The sequence below is a fragment of the Rhamphochromis sp. 'chilingali' genome (genome assembly GCF_963969265.1).
Source record: "Rhamphochromis sp. 'chilingali' genome assembly, chromosome: 17".
NCBI classification, from domain to species: domain Eukaryota; kingdom Metazoa; phylum Chordata; class Actinopteri; order Cichliformes; family Cichlidae; genus Rhamphochromis; species Rhamphochromis sp. 'chilingali'.
The window spans coordinates 29,697,489-29,714,476 of NC_137944.1; the positions used below are offsets into that span (position 1 = coordinate 29,697,489).

Sequence of the window (16,988 nt, forward strand, 5' to 3'; positions counted from 1 at the left end):
TTTGTTAATTTGATATTCCTTTTAATCTTGCTAAATTAGCTATAAAGTAGCCAGAAGTAACAGGAAAATGCACAGATTTCTTTATTATACAGTAACAGACAAACTTTTCTGTGCTCAGGGATTACTCTTAATGCCACAACCCAAAAACCCATTCTGAGCCAGGATTGTTTACTACTGCAAACACATAGTAGGTCCTAAAAGTTCAGAACCATGAAGGTTATTTACTTTTACTGCCACAATATGATATCTCAAAAATAAATCTGCCTCTAAACCAGAGTGTCATACTCTTTTTAGGTCATGGACCGCATACAGGCCATGTTGGTCTCAAGTGTGATGGACCAGTAAAGCTACTGGATAATATTTAATCATAGTATGTCCAGTTCCATTTACAGATCAGAGTACGACACTTTTAATATATAAAGTATTTGGGAATTTAACAACATGGTATTAAATGTGATTCAAACAAGTTTGAAGTTAAGATCTAGAAATAACTTAAATTTTACTTTAATTTTCCACTTCTGTGTAAAAATGCTTGCGTCACCACACCAGGAATAGCCGTGCTTTTTATCGAAATATGTGAAATTTTAATGAATTCTCTGCAATTTCTTAGACTTTGCAAAACCATCCGGTGGGCCGGTTCTGCTCTAAATCTTTTGCATAATCCAGCCATAGTGCAGATGCTGAGATCTGAGTGCTAAGTGTGTTGTTTTCTGATAGCAGACCAGCAATCCCATTAACATGTGATCAGATATAACTGAGAAATAACAAGAGCTTCTAGAGGAGAATCAATCTATAAAACATTAGTCTCCAAAAGTCGATGATGCAATAGCGACTTAATGTGTTGAAAAGCAAACATGCAGGTTGTTGCTCAGGCCTCGGCTTATTACAGCACACACTTGCAGGAGGGATCCAAAACAGAAAGAGGGAGGCTTCCTCTGCTAGCTTACAGCTGCTCAGCTCTCCTTAACCTTGAAAATAAGAGAGCCTGCTGCAGCCACTGCAGTAATACAGCTTAAAGATGATGGGCACTTTTTTACCACGGCTGCTGTGGTTTGTTCACTTCTCCATCACATGCTGAAGGCGGTACAGTAAGGGGATGCTGTCGGGTTGTGTTAGGCTGTACGTGATCTCATTTGGTGCACAGCTGCTGCTGAGTCATGAGAAACACGCGTTTGCTATAGATCCTGGCTCTGCAGAGTTCCCCGGTTTAAAATGCTGCTTTACTGGGCAGCGATAATCAATACTCGTGTGTCAAGCGTGCTCCTGCGTCATGTCACGGTAGGTGAGTGTCAGGATGTGTCTGTGTTCAGTTTAAAGTGCAGCTGTCCTTTGTGTGTGGGTGTGTGTTGCCCTTGTCTGCATAAAAAAAGGGATTTGAAATGTGCATTCATCAGTGAGACGGCTGCTTCATTGAGCCCAGAGGGGATTCCTACCGCACACTGAAAACACCACCCAAATTTACCCGTTTACCCCCATCCTGCTGTGTCTGAAGCTATCCATCCAACATTTATCTTTCTGGCCTTCATGCACCCATCCATCTTTTCAGCCTTTAAACATGATTTTGCAGAGGTGCTTCATGTTTAAGTCAAATAAATCAATTAATCCATCTTTTATTCTTTTTTTATTTTTCCTATCCAGCACTCACCCCTCCCTCTCCTCCCTCCTCTCCCTGCAAACTTCAAAGAGGCCATGTTTCTAAAAGAGGGCTGGTCCAGAGCCCCAGGGGGCTGCTAGTGGATCATGGATGCTTGTGACTGGATCATAGCTGCACTGAGCACTGCTGCTACCTGATCTAATCTCTAGTCTGTGTGCGTCTGTTTATACTTTAGCTGGAGTAACGTTCACACGGCTGGGTCACGCATGAGCGTCACATCTTCACAAGTTCATACCCGCACTTCACACCTGCACATACCGTGAAGATAAACTGTGTTTAGTGAACATATAATCAGGCCTTTAGCTCAACTGGAGAAGCCATACATGTCATGTGACCTGACATTAACCTGTACTTTATCTTAACTTTACTCACTGTGCGTAGAAATTAGCGAGTATCTTGTTCACACGTTCAAATTTGTTGTTTCAAATCCCTTTATTTCGTTTAATCTCTGTTAAGATCCACGCTGATGTCACCATGTCACGCAGTCATTCGTGTTTTCACGGTTATTATGGAGGCAGAAAGTTTGAGTTTTTAGTTTGAGTTTGTTTACTTATGATTGGAAAAGAAGAAAACCGTATTAAATGATTACATTGAAGTTGCGTTGACAGGGGACATTTTTAGACTCTGAGCTTCAGGAGACTCGGTCGAGTTAATTAAACAGTTGTAAAGTTGAACGGTTTTGTCTTCGTTCGTTAGCCGAATACCCAACAGACTAATTTAGGAAAGCTAAATGTTAAGCCGACATGGTTTAATGACTGCGGAGACTGTTCGCAAAAGACATAAACTACTGGGCTAAGCAGACTTGTTTACAGCGAGATAGCAGTAATAAACTTATAGTTTTTTTTTTTTTTTTTGGATCATTGAGGAGCAAAACTTTGAAAATCAAAATTTCAGAATAAGCATTAATTTTATAAAATGTGTCTCTCTTTTTTTTAAGTCGCATTACTGTAGGCGTCTCAGCCATTTCTGCTGTGAGCTGGCATTTTGAGTCAGCTGACAATATGACATGCTTTAAATGACAACCTTTTCCTCTGCACACTAAAGAAGGAGAGCATAAAGAGATGCAGAAGTAAGAGGTTAGGGAAATAAATAGGCAGAAAAGCAAGAGAGATTTAATGATTTAGTGAATCATTTTTATAAAATTATTTTGTGATTTTTGGTACCTCTGATCCTCCGTAGGTTAAAGCAAACGCATTTATGAAGCGTGGGCCGACTTGAAGGACACTCTTGTTCTGCTGTTCATGCTTCACGCAGCCTCATTCATATCGTAAACTCAAGGTTCACCTGCTTTATCAGGCGCTGTCGCCCGTATCTCTGCAGCAAATGGCCTGACAGAAATTGTACTGCAGCTCACAAAATAACAAGCTGTGTTTGAAAGCTTCTGAAACTTACTAATTCACCTGATGCATGAGGGAACGGCAGACGTGCACAATGGGGAAAAGAGGATGAAGTGCTGTAGCAGTGGGAGTGCAGGCTCTGTGCACAGATGCAGACCTCACACAGAGTGCAGTGTCAATATTAAGATGGAGGAGTCGATGCTCTGCATTTCCCTGCAAAGGAGGCTGCATGTGCACGAAACACATATTTGTTGATTGCTGTTTGAGTGACAGTGTAGTCATGGAGTAACTGTAAGAAATGCTAACCTGCTCGCTGTAGCCCCCACGTCTCAGTGCAGGCATGTGTGGTGTGAATAATGACGAGTTGTCATGTAGCAGAAGCGTTTGTTCGTCTCAGTTTTGTGTTTACATCGTGGTCGAGAGGCTCCTTTAGTGATGCAGAATCTTTGGCATATGTCATTTTCACTGAGTGAATGAGGACTCAATAGATGTTACTTTACGAGAAGCTGGAAGCTATACATGCACAGTGCTGTTGCCGACCTTGCTCATCTTCATCACGTTTCCTTCTCTCTCCTCTCCCTCCCGTTCCTCGTCTTTTTGGCTGTTGCTGCAGTCTCCTGGCACGCGCTGGACTTTCATACTGCTCTGTATTAGCAGCAGTGAGAGAAAAACTGAAAGACTGAGAGAGGGTGGAGTGTCGGACTGTAGCTGAGTTAGGGAAAGAGAGATGACAGAAGAATACAGATGACAGTAGCGGCAGCCTAGCACTGACAGTAACCGCCTATACGTCACTCTGCCTTTGTTGCTCTGGGCAGATGGATCCAAAGAGCTCCAACTGAGAGGAAGGGGGTAAATGGCTGAGTGGTCGTGTAGCTAAGTGAACCGAACCAAGCGTTAGGAAGCCGTCAGTCTTTGTGGAAGACTTTCTTTTAGATCCACCCCTAATAAGCATGCACGTCGTTAGAAGAGCTTTCAGGAGCCGTGTGCTGCTGCATCTGTGGTGTTTAGAGGCGTTTGCACACACAGACTCCTGAAATGTTAGTAGAAAATGCATGCTCACACACAGCTGGTTTTTCATTTTTACGCAGTAGAGCACACTCACTCTGCTTTATCATCCATTCAGACAACAAATTGAACTGTAATGTAGAAAATTAACTTCTTGTTCTATTCAGTAAGACTTGAAACCAGAAACTGAGATTATGAACCCATCAGAACAGTGTTTAAAGAGAGTTGACACCTGTGAATGTCTGTACGGTACTTATGTGGTTTTAAACACTTTTATACTGGTGTCACTTTTCAGAACTGGAAGCTGTGTTCATAGTTTATATACAGTTTGTAGGCAGGAGTTTATCTGAAGCTGTCATTACAGACGGTAGTTGGCATGAGTCGTGCTCTCCCATTTGAAAATTCTTGCTAATGTAATTCAGGGAGCTCCTTAGTGGAGGACGACAACCTCTGGCTCGCTGTGAATACACGAGACTGAAAACTCTTATGGGTTTTGTGCTCCGGAGCTGGCTGGTTAAAGGCTGTTAAATGTCTTCTTTTGTTTGTGAAAATTATTAGTGTTTAGGCTTCTTAGTTGTTTTTTGCCCCCAAATTATTAAAAAATAATTAATTTTTTTCTTAATGTGTTAATGTGTTAGTTACTACAAGCGCAATTTAAGGATCCCCAATGTTTTAAAAAGAAACGAGCTTAATCAATTAAACAATTACTGGTAAAGGCCCACTGACGATGCAAAAATCAAACCTATTTGTGGCCAAGTGCATTTTGTTTAACATATCTAACCGTCAGATCGTGTGCATTTGACGTCGTCTCTGAACTCCGTGAAACAAACAGCAGGGGAGACGATACGAGGACTCTGAGTTTATGTAGAGGAGGAAGAGGATGAGAAGGAAGAGCAGATTGATCAGAATAAGAAGCAGAGCAGATGAAAGGACATGAAAAACTGAAGAGACAGATCGAGGTTGGGCGGGGGGGCATGAGACAGATGAACAGGGTTGGGGGGTAGGGGGTGTACGTGAGCTAATGAGCAGGATAGACTGTAGACGCTGCAGACGGGAAATGGGAGAAGGCATTAATAAACATTAATAAAAACGCCTCTGAAACGAACACATCCAGATATCACACATGCACTCAGTCATTAAGTGTCAGGAAAGTGATGGTCTGAAAAGAGCGAGCGGGTTGAATAAAAGGAAATAAAATCTCTGCAGTGAGTTAGTTTCATACAGAGAGGGAGAGAGAACGTTTCTGCCAACTCACTGTAGCTGCGTCTGTGTGTCTGCAATGAAGCTGATGGAGAGAGGCTGAATGCATCAGTGCACAGAAAATAATGAGAAAAGTCCCCACATGCTGGATCCTGATTAGATTTGTTTTTGTGAGTCTGAATATTGTTTTAATGTGTTTCAGTACATTTGGCAACGAAGCCCGAAACATTTTGACTCTCAGATCACAGCTCTGCAGAGGTGAGGGGGGGGTGGCGAATACCAGTCGTAACCCCGTCTCTCTCTCTCTCCCTCAGATTTCAGAAATCTACGTGTGCGGCGAGTCAGCTGACCTCACAGCCAAAGAGAAGCTGCTGTTATGGAGCCAGCAGGCGATAGAAGGCTACCCCGGCCTCCGCTGCGTCAACTTCACCTCATCGTGGAGCGACGGACGCATGTTCAACGCTCTGCTGCACAGATACAGGTTAGACGACGAAGGGCGTGATTAAAATGTCCTTCTGAGAGACACACAGACTGACTTCAACACACAAAATATTAATTGGTGATGTCAAAATGGTTAATATAGTTTCAACAAATACTTGTAACAATGTATCTGGTTGTGTGATTGAAGTGGTTTGATCTTAATCTGATCTGAAATCATCAGACAAGGACAGTAATTCATGATCTCATGCTAGTGTTGGGTGATATTTTCACAGCAGACGCAGCAGAAATGATCTGTAAAATCTGATAAACATAAACAGAGTCTGACGACCACAAACAAACAGGAAAAAAGCAAAACAAAGCTTTTTTTTGTTCCAACTCCTTTTTCAGGCCCGACCTGATCGACATGGAGGTGGTGTCACGGCAGAGTAACCGTGAGAACCTGGAGCAGGCCTTCGAGATCGCTGAGTCGTTAGGTGTGACCAGACTGCTGGATGCTGAGGGTGAGACTGTTGATCCACTGTTGAGTAATCTGGCCAGCTTGTTCATGGCCGAGCACAGACAGGTCTTCAGTGTTTTACTAACTGAGCTTCTTATATTTAATGAAAGTTGTAAACTTGAAATTCAAATTAGGCTGTCCTATTGTCTTCCAGCTTTTATTTTGAAAGCTTGCCAACCTCCCAGTCAACCAGTAATGACCCACAAGCATACACTTTCATATTTACAACTGTATCTTTAATGGCTCTAGCTCCAGACCTTGGCTCTGTGTGGAAAACCCTTTTATATATTTAGGTCTGTTTCCCCTGAAGAAAAAAACGCCTCAAAGACTCATCATAGACCAGTCATTCCAGGAAAAGCTGCTGAAGACCTCCAGAGACCTTAGAGAAGTGTTTGTTGGCACAAACAATACAGGCTGTTTCTACAGCCTGTATTTTTTCCTGTTGTATTTATAAGGCTTATATTAAGTGATTACTTTTGCTTTAATTGACAGTTTGGTTTTTTAATCCACACCACCACAACAGATCTGAATAGACGGCCTGTTTCACTTGGAAGGGCTCTTTTGACCCCGTGTTTTGATTTCACATCAAGTTTCCAGATACAACTGCAGGACCTGGACTTATTCCCAAACCTTTGATCTGCTTAATTTATCAATAAAATCATGAAAAATGCTACATGCCTGACCAAGAAACGGCTACATTTGAGCATCAGAAAATAGACTAAGTAATGCTTTTCGTCAGTCTCTCAAACAGTTCAAGACTGAAAGTCGGTACTTCAGATGCAACTTAATTGTTCCTTTTATCTTGTTACAGACGGACACAGCTGTGAAAATGTTCATATAAACACTGAGCCTTCCTAAATCTTACTGGCTGCTTGATTTATGGTTACAGTTCATTAACTGATTCACGTGTGGGTTTGGGTTTAACACTGAGCCAAATATCTGAAAACCTCAGAGGCTGTTTTTTCTCTCTCTCTAACTGATAATGTAACAAGCACCAAACTATCTGCATAATTCCCGCAGCTTTTCACTTCATCCCCTCTCATTTTCTCCCCAGACGTTGATGTTCCCTCTCCAGATGAGAAGTCAGTCATCACTTATGTATCCTCAATCTACGATGCCTTCCCTAAAATCCCCGAGGGTGGAGAGGGCATCGGCGCACACGTACGTCACGGTCTTGTTTACCATTCATGCCTTTATTTATTTATTTATAATTTGTTCAGTTTAAAGCATGCACTACACTTCCCAGGACTGCATGTGATTTGTTAGCATGCATGCCGTGCAGTTCGTAGCACATTCCTGCAGTACTGTTCCTCCATATCCTGTTAACATTAAAACATGAATACATTTAGGCAGGTTATTATTAGTTCACTGTGGACCTTTTTGAGTAATGAGCCAAAACCTTTAAATAATCATGCAGTTAATTTAAAACTGTTCCAGCCATTCATTATGAGCCAGCCTACCTGTTGCCAGGCAGTGTGTGAATGTGTGATGCATGATTTCCCACTAATGAACAGCTTCTGTCACGTCTGCGACATTTTCTTTCTCTCCCCCATCCTCAGGAGGTGGATCAGCGCTGGTCGGAGTACCAGTCCAGGTTCTCGTCTCTGCTCCAGTGGAGCCGCCAGCACACGGCCCTCATGGCCAACAAGAACTTCCCACAAAACCCCGTAGAACTCAAGGTGAACACGACAGTTTTCTTTTAAATATTTAGATGTGCGAGAGTCCATGTTTAAGAAAACCACCTAATAAGCCAAATAAAGGAGACTCGAGTAAGTTGAAGTGATCATTATTCTAAATTATATATTAGAAGAGCACTCAGGACGTCCCCCCGTAAGGTCAGTACCCATCCCCCGAACTTTATTATTCCTAATAATGTGATCTGGACACCAGCCAGAATTTAACGAGCTCGTTCTTTGGCCTTGCTCTCCAAGTTTCATTAAATTTGTCTGATGGTTTGTAAGTCTATGAAAAAAAGAAGCTCAATCTTGTAATATTAAATAGTAATTATGATAATTCCTAGACCCGCTCTTTGATCTGCACCCGCACCATATTTTGCGACTCTCTACTTTGCTCATGAAACTGAATCTCAGTTTCATGAGATTCAGTTTGGTGGTTTTTGCATAATGTTGCTGATAAACCGACAAACGGCACTTAAAATGTGTAATGTTTCACCCAGCATTGGGAAAATTGGTGACATACAGATTTACCTTCATTCTAACTGGTGTTTTTTATGCAAATTTGCTTGACAGCAACATGAATGCATTTGACTGTGGTGGTAATCGAATCCCTGTATGTCTTCCCAGCTTTGTATCTGCAATCCCACAGACGTGTAGCCTTGAATAAGGCAGCTGACAAACAATTTCAGTGAAACCTTGAGAGAGCAAATAAAGGGAGGACACAAGGAGGGAGAGTAGAAGGGTTTAATAATGTGGAAACTTCACACAGCAGTGTATTCAGATTAAAGGCGAAATAAAGGAAGAGTCAGTGAGTTAGTTTGCAGAAGAAGGCGTTAGATTGAAGTAGAAAGAATAATGGTTGACGAAGTGTCTCGAGATGTGGAGAAAAAGAGCCGATTCACGTCACGAATGACCCCTCAGGCAGGCGGTGATTAGGAAGCTGTAACCTTTGAAAACAGGTGCTGGCTTCAAACAAAGCCTGCGTTAACACCGACTCCATAACGCTGTTTCTCTCCTTCTTCAGGCACTTTACAATGAGTACGTCCATTTCAAAGAGACGGAGATCCCCGCGAAGGAGATCGAGAAAGGTCACATCGAACACCTCTACAAACTGCTGGAGGTAAGAACAAATGAAGAGTGGAGACGAGGAAGGAAAAGGCGACCAGCACTTGGCACCTTTCCGTGCATCATGAGGTCGAGCTCAGGGGGATTGTGTCAACGAGAGGAAGTTAGAGAACATTGTTGGCAGCGTGTTTGTGTGCGCTGAGTCACACGTTCGCCTCCCGAAGCGAAGTCGTTTCTTTCGTCGAGCTGTTATCAAAGCAGCAGATTGTTTGATTGTAAACAAACACATGATAGCCGATAATAGTTCCCATTTTATTCTCACTCAGCTGATGTTACCGGGGTTTTTCTGCGGCGTGACTTATGATTGCTCATAAATGGGGTCACTGATGTAATGGCTTTGGTAGCGCGTCCCACTTTGAAGCCTCGTCTTGAGCTTCACGGCTTTGGATTTTTAGGAGGTAGAGGTGACCATATTTTGACCTTAGCGAGCTCTGTTAAAAAGCTGCCTCCACAGACTGTAGCAGCTTTTATTTTAGTTTTTTAGAAGTACTCCAATGCAATGCAATTTAATGGGAGCGCTATTTAAAAGAATCACCCTCCAAGCAATTGTGAAAAATGTGGAAACCATAGCTGGCTTGTACTAACAGATGTTGGGATGTTTGGCATGTATTTACGCTGCGTGTGTGTTTGTTTATTCCAGGTGTGGATAGAGTTTGGTCGCATTAAGCTTCCTCAGGGCCTTCATCCCAATGACCTGGAGGAGGATTGGGGTAAACTCATCCTGGAGATGCTGGAGAGAGAAAAGGTTCTCCGGCCAGCTGTGGAAAGGTACACACACACACACACACACACACACACAAATCTCTTCACATGTTGCATATAATTAAATCATAACTGCTGATCCCATTTTTTTTTCATCATCTTCTGTGTGCATTTACAGGCTAGACCTGCTGCTCCAGAGAGCCAATAAGATCCAGAACATGTCTCTGGACTGCGAGGAGAAACTCACCCTCGCTAAGAACACACTCCAGGCTGTGAGCGCTGAACCTCTCTCACTTCACATCCATTTAATTTCCTCTCACACACACAGAGTCCCTGGGTTTATGTTGGGTAACTGTTTAATAATTTGGCCGAGTATTTTACAGGGTGTTAATGTGACCAAGCCGTAAACGTGAGCGCTCTTTTGGGACTGTAAATATTTACACACCACTTCCCCTGCCCTCTGCAAACATGCTCACTCCTTCCTTTGACTGTGTTCCTCGGCCTGAGCACAACTTCCTGCCTGAATGAAGGGACGTTAGACAGAATAAGTGATGTGCTGGGTCTGGAGTTTCTTTGTACCCTGATTTTTATATATTTGTTTTCACTTTATTGCTCCTGCTAGTATTTGCTGCTGTCCACTTTGATTCCACTTTACTGTTTACTGAATTTATCTCTGTGTAAACACGAATCCTCAGGTCGTCATACTTCATAATAACAGAAAAGCCAAACAAAACTGATCAATGATCCCTCCCCTGGTCTCCAGGACATGTCTCGAGCGGAGAGCGGCGAGGGCGTGCAGTGCGAGAGAGAGCTGGCCTGTTACCTGCAGGACTGCGAGTCTCTGATTCAACAACTCTACCAGGAGCTCAAAATCCTGAGAGATGAGAAATACTACCAGGTGGAGCAGCTGGTGTTCAGGTGAGTCATGGTGGTGGGATGGAGTCAGTGGCTTGGTCTTTTTGAAGGACCAAACATGCCAGCATTTCAAAAATTAATACAAAAAAACCCTCTTAGTGATTCTGTTTTATTTATTTTTAAAGTAATTAAATGTCCCAAAAATATATATCTATGAATCTATTTAATTTAATTTATTTACTTATTTCATTTTTTTAACCTTAATCTTTTCTTATTACACCTTTTAATTTCTTTATATTCCTTAATTTAATGTTGGTTTAATTTATTATAGTTTTTGTGATTTCTGCATTATTTTATAGACCTAAAATGATTTAGGCAGTTTCAGCTCTATCACAGCAGTCTTCAATTAATTGTTATGATCTGGACAATTTAGATTAATAGCTGGGAATACAAGCTACTCATTATAGGTCAACAAGTTGCCTGTTGTGTTTTTGTTTTGTATTAATACCTATTGTATCCTCCTCTGCATCTAGTGTTCACTGATATAAACCAGTGGTGTCAAAAAATGATGGAAAGCGTGTCCTCATTTTGCATCTCATCAGCATGCTGCTCCGTCTAATTTGCACTGCTGTTATGAAAGCTAATGAAACAACTATTTTGTAAATCTGCCACTGTGTGCTGCCCTTTAAAGCAGCAGTACCTTTAAAAAAAGAACTCAGCTTTGTAGCAGGATCATACTGTCAAAGATTATTAAATGTTTCATAGGTTTATAATAATGTGATCAGTTATGTGCTTTTTTTCTTTTCTTTCATCAGAGTTTCCCGCCTACAAGAGGAGCTGGTCTCCCTCAGACTGCAGTGCTCCAGCGTCTACAGGAAAGGCCACTTCTCTCAGGCCCTGGGCACCACGGGGACAGAGCACACCCACCAGAGACCCCCTGATACGGGCCTGTCTCTGGGTCAGACGCTGCTGGGAGCTGTGGGAGCGGTCGGAGCCGCACTCCTGCGGCGACCGATGGCTCGGTCCCAGCTGGTGGCCATGTCTTCATCAGAGGACGAAGGAAGCCTGAGGTTCATCTACGAGCTGCTCGGATGGGTGGAGGAGACGCAGGTCAGTCTCTGTCAGCCTCTCTTAAAATTAGGGCTGTTGTTTTTACTGCTGATTATTTTATACGCTGTTTTATTATTAAATTATTTAAATACTGAAAATAAAATGTAGTAATTTGGTGAAATATGAATTAAAAGCATCCTAAATATCATAAAACATGAATCAGAATTTGTAAAAAAGTCACATATGGATTCAGAAGTCGTCACAAGCCTAAAAACATCACATTCAACTGAAGCGAGGTGTTAAAAGCATTCAAAGACATATAATAGAAGATATCTGTAATTTTCAGTGGGTAAATCATTCTGTGTTTGTGTTTTAGGAGCTGTTGGAGCGCGCCGAGTGGGGTGCAGACCTCACCTCTGTAGAAAAAAACCTCGACGAGCACAACAACATACACACTGCGATTGAAGAGCTGATGAACAGCCTGCAGGAGGCACGCAGCTACGAGGTTCACACATCCCTCCTCCCTTTGCAAACACAGGCGTCTGTCCAGTGATGGTCTTTGTAACGAGGCTTCTCTTTCTCTCCTCCAGGCTAAAGTCTCTCCCAACTTCAAGAGCAGTTACTCTGAGACGCTGGCCAAGCTGGAGAACCAATACTGCAAACTACTGGTCAGTCTCAGCTCAGAGGGGCTTGTGGCTTTGTTTGTGTGTGTTTGAGTTCCTCTGCACTTCTTTGTTTCCCCAGCTCACCCAGCATCCTCAGTTAATCCCATTATAGCGTGGCACAAATCTGCATCTGCGCTGTCTTCTCCTGCTGCCCCTAAATGTCCCCCCTTTCTGTCTCTTCTCTGTGTCCTCTGTTTTCTATTCATCCCATAATATATTTGTAATCACATCCATACTTATTCCTCTCAATCTGTTTTTCTTCTTGGCTTCTGTGGGTTTTTAAGAAGTATGTGCTTGTAGATTTACCTCTAAAAAAGCTATTTTAAATGTATTAAATGCATTAATAACATTCAGGACAAAGAAGGGGAAAATAAACCACAGGCACAGCTCACTTTGAAATATTTATGCATTTCTCCTCTGGCCTGTATCGCCATTTATCCATCTGTCTATGTCACCAACCAAAATAAAATGTGCGGCTGGCTAACGTTACAGCTCAGCCGAGGGAGCCGCAGTTGAGTTTATATCCTGTCAAGTGTAGATGGACGCTCAGTGAGTGTAGTTTGTTAGAAAGAAAAGAGTTCTCTGCTCATGAAAAGGTTTTCAGATTTATTTACTTTTTAAAATTTACTCCACCTCTTTACAGGTCACGATTTCTGTAAATAGACATTATTTCAGAGTCTTTCTAAATTACTTTTTCCCACCACAAGTGAAGAAAAGGCAAATATTTCTACACCTGCATACATGGGCAACTTGCACTAAAACAATTGCCATCACAACATTATCCAAATTTGATTTTAGCGTTCAGCACCCTTTAAGGAATTACATGCGGGACATTGGGCTCTTACATGGGGCAGTGTTTGTCATTAGTTTTCTGGGAAGATGCATCTGGATCGTCAGTGTAATTCAAATTTCCAAGTAAGAGGGATCCTTTTGCAGTATTTGCTTCTGCACTGCTGATTAGCATGGGGCTTTGTTTGTGTGGTTGCCATAGGAACATTCGTCATGGCGCCTGCGGAGCTTGGAGAGCCTGCACATGTTTGTGTCGCAATGCACTGACGAGCTGATCTGGCTCAACGAGAGGGAGGAGGAGGAGATCGCCTACGACTGGAGCGACAACAACACCAACACGAACGCAAAGAAAGAATTATACAGTGTGAGTGTGAGGAAGAGGAGAGACGCACACACGGACGGTTTCCTCCGTCACAAATTGCAAACCTTTAACCTCACTTGGTTTCCACGTGTATTTAAAGTCAAGATAAAAGTCTTGTTTACCTCCCAACATATAAAGAGTAACTTTGCATTAGACTGTTTGTCTTCACCTTTAACCTTCCCCGCTTCCTGTTCTGCCTGCAGGAAATGAGGTTAGAGCTGGATGAAAAACGAGATGTGATGCGGTCACTCCAGGAAACGGCCAGCCGTCTGTGTCAGGAGAACCATCCTGCCAAGCAGACCGTGGAGGTGAATTTCATGATTTTTATTCATTCGGGCTGGATGACCTTTAAAGATGCTGGGTTTCCGTATCCGTGGCTCGCTTGTCTGGAACAAATCAACCACGTTGCTTTTGTTAAAATGCTCTTTTATTCACTTTGCACTCACTTTTTCTAAGCCTTCCTTGGCGACGAGCAGGAATTACTATGTACATTTTAAAATACTGGTGTAGCTACACTTATTTGGGATATGGTTTTCATACCAGTTTCATGCTAATGCTGCTTGTCCCCTATCACTGCTGAGAGCCAGAAACCCCTGGCTGGGTGAAACGCTGACTCTGTCTGTGCTGATTAACATCCCAGTTAGAGCCTTGCAGATAGATTACAGGCAGTTTATATGATCGGAGACTGTAAAAATCTCACTTATTTCCCCTAAAGGACCTCTTACATAAGTTTAGCATGGCACCAACTTTCAATATCCATCCATCTCCCTGTTATCAGGCTTACAGTGCAGCCCTGCAGACCCAGTGGCAGTGGGTGGACCAGCTCTGCTTGTGTGTGGAGCAGCATCTCAAAGACAACACGGCGTACTTCCAGGTGAGGCTGAAATTCTTATTTTTCTGAGTTTGGCAAAAGAATTCATCCACATATATAATTAGGCTTATATTAAAATGATTTTGTATTATTACATGCAAATCCATTTTTACTTTTGTCAGTTCATGACTGACGCCCGGGACTGTGAGTCATACCTCCGCCAGCTCCAGGAAACCATCAAGAGACAATATACCTGTGATAAGAACAGCAGGCTCAGCAAACTGGAAGACCTGCTGCAGGACTCAATGGTATCTACACATTTGCTTTCTGTCTTACGAATAATATTCAGTTTCTTCTATGCCAGACAGATTTATGGTGCTGAAGGAAAGACCGACTGTGGTTTTATATTTTCACTAGATTTACTGCAAAGAATTGTGTCATGTTAACCTCTACTAGAGCTCAGTGACCGATAACAGAGAGACAATAACAGAGGTTGTTTGACATCATGTCTCCATTTAGCGAGATAATTTCAAGAAGCGGCTCCATAGTGTAGTGCTTAACAAACATCCCCAATTTGATCCTGGGAGGAAGAGGCCATCTGGTGTAACACCAAATCAAACATGCACAGCTACCTGCTGTGGCAACCCCTTGTGCGTAAGAGACTAGTTGAGAGTGGCCACTTCTAATCTAAGAAGGGTCTTTGTTTCCTTCTCTAACTCTGTGTCAACATCTCAACTTTACTTGATATTTAGGATTTATTTTTAAAAAAGCACTTTTCCCTAACTACTACACAGACAGTGCTTTGGTTTCACTCACACACCTTTAACACACCCCAGGGGCAAATTATGAAGGTGGTGTCTTACCTGGAGCCACTCTGACCTAAGTACTAGAAGAACCAGGTTTCAAACCATCAAACGTACCACTCTGAGTCACAGCTGCAGAGTCATGTGCAAACCAGAAAATATTGTACAATGAACATTTTAAGTAGCACATTTCTATCCCAGATAACTGAGCGTCCTCAATCTCTGCTTCCACCGTGTGCACAAAGTGCAAACTCGAACATTCAGTATACTCCCAGACTGACATATTATCAGGAATGATACAGCATTTTTCTAACCACTATAGCATCAGAGACCTGCAGTAGCTGAGCTGCTGGTGTTGCAGCGTCCTCCTGATTGTTTTTGCTCTGCCTCGGGCGGCTGCAGCACCTCATGTGACCGGGCAAAGTAATCTGTTACAGAGTCCTGAATCATCTCCCCCCCATGGCACATTTGCAAGCCTGCCATATTTGCACCTACTTCTCACACACACACACACACACACACACACACACACACACACACACACCTCTGACTTCGAGCAGATGGCAGGGTTAGTGTGGGCATCGCTCCACAGGCCAGAGCAGCATCCATGTCCTCTTATTAAAGAGGTGTGCGAGAGAGTGGGTGTCACAAACAGATGCTTTTCTTAGGCCGGTCCTGCAGGTACCTTTAAATGACATAACAAAGAAGCAGCTGAACTTTTGTTTGACAGAGATAATAACTGAGACAGGAACATTGAATCATCCTATTCAGCTTCTTTAAGGTGGAGATTGGTGTTTAGCAGTGTCCGTTTGATCAGACCTCTCCCTCCATTCTGACTTGTTTCCTGCCTAATCTTTCCTTTGTGGACTGTCACTGAATGACTTCTTCATATGTGGTTAGATACCACAGGCATTTGTTGCCTTTGAAGTAAGATAAAATACGTATTATCTCCTTGTTCAGGAACCTCTCCCTAATATGCTCCACTATATATACCCGAACAGTGACCTGTACTATGTGCAAAAGAACAGCAGACATTATTTACCGTCAGAACAGGGCGGATCTCCAACGGGAGATTGAGAGACCAGTGTCGGACTGTTAGAACAGCTTTGAAATTCTCATGAGTTGTTCGCACTAAAGTAAAAACCACCATCACTTCATGCAGCTATCCCTTCGGCGCCAGCTGCGGTCTCAAGGCTGGAGCTGAACAAAAACACCCTGATAACGACTGTGTTTAGACTGTTCTTCCCATTGTATGCAAGGCCACCTGGGTTGGCTGGAAGACTGTTTACTTAGCCTGGCAGGGCGAAGGACACTGTCTCAGCTGAACTCTGGACACGCACACACATACACTGATACGCACTCACTGATCCCCGCCTCCCTTTCCAACCTCTTCTATGCTTGTTCCCTCCTGGAGAACACGGCGGGTCTGGGCCCAGCACTGGAATAATAGCGCAGGGCAGGATGGCTGCAGTGTTTGTTTCGGATTACTCCTCACCCCCCACCCACCCCTGTTGCTTGTCACGTGCTCCACAATGTTGTGCTGTGGACATTTATGTGCTTTCTGTGCAGAGGTGTTTTTTTGTTTACTGTTCTCATGCTGTCCTCCCATATGAGCCCAACATGAGTAGAGGTCTCTTTTTTCACTCTTGGACTTTCCCATTGTATTGTGCAATTCAGTGTTTTTCCCGTAATACTACCGATCTCCGACCTGTCTCCCCATGTGATGTCTGTGTTGTGTATGTAAGGGGTGTGTGTGTGTGTGTGGGGTGGGGTGGGGGGGGGGGGGGGGGGGGGGGGGGGGTTCCCATTTCACTGCAGGGCAACTTGCATGTGACAAATAAAGTTCTGATTGATTGATATACCTGAACAGTGACCTGTACGATGCGCAAAAGAACAGCAGACATTATTTACCGTCAGACCACGCTGCCGTGACCCGGATTCAAACCGGGGTTGCTGCGGCCACAATGCAGAATACTAACCACTATACGATCACGGCTGGCGCGCTGGATTATGCTGTT

The 16,988-nt window shown here is 43.1% G+C and overlaps 1 protein-coding gene across 8 annotated transcripts in view; it reads left to right on the forward strand.

Moving 5' to 3' along the window:
- Positions 1 to 16,988, forward strand: part of macf1a (microtubule actin crosslinking factor 1a) — a 233,685-nt gene that overhangs the window by 120,282 nt on the left and 96,415 nt on the right. For all 8 annotated transcript variants that reach the window (XM_080863451.1, XM_080863454.1, XM_080863452.1 and 5 more), the window contains 15 exons: positions 5,511 to 5,677; positions 6,025 to 6,137; positions 7,188 to 7,294; positions 7,693 to 7,812; positions 8,834 to 8,929; positions 9,575 to 9,702; positions 9,815 to 9,908; positions 10,400 to 10,554; positions 11,307 to 11,601; positions 11,918 to 12,046; positions 12,132 to 12,209; positions 13,198 to 13,359; positions 13,560 to 13,664; positions 14,135 to 14,230; positions 14,350 to 14,475. In XM_080863451.1, the coding sequence (XP_080719577.1) occupies positions 5,511 to 5,677; positions 6,025 to 6,137; positions 7,188 to 7,294; positions 7,693 to 7,812; positions 8,834 to 8,929; positions 9,575 to 9,702; positions 9,815 to 9,908; positions 10,400 to 10,554; positions 11,307 to 11,601; positions 11,918 to 12,046; positions 12,132 to 12,209; positions 13,198 to 13,359; positions 13,560 to 13,664; positions 14,135 to 14,230; positions 14,350 to 14,475 (1,971 nt within the window). The remainder of the gene's footprint in view (positions 1 to 5,510; positions 5,678 to 6,024; positions 6,138 to 7,187; positions 7,295 to 7,692; positions 7,813 to 8,833; positions 8,930 to 9,574; positions 9,703 to 9,814; positions 9,909 to 10,399; positions 10,555 to 11,306; positions 11,602 to 11,917; positions 12,047 to 12,131; positions 12,210 to 13,197; positions 13,360 to 13,559; positions 13,665 to 14,134; positions 14,231 to 14,349; positions 14,476 to 16,988) is intronic.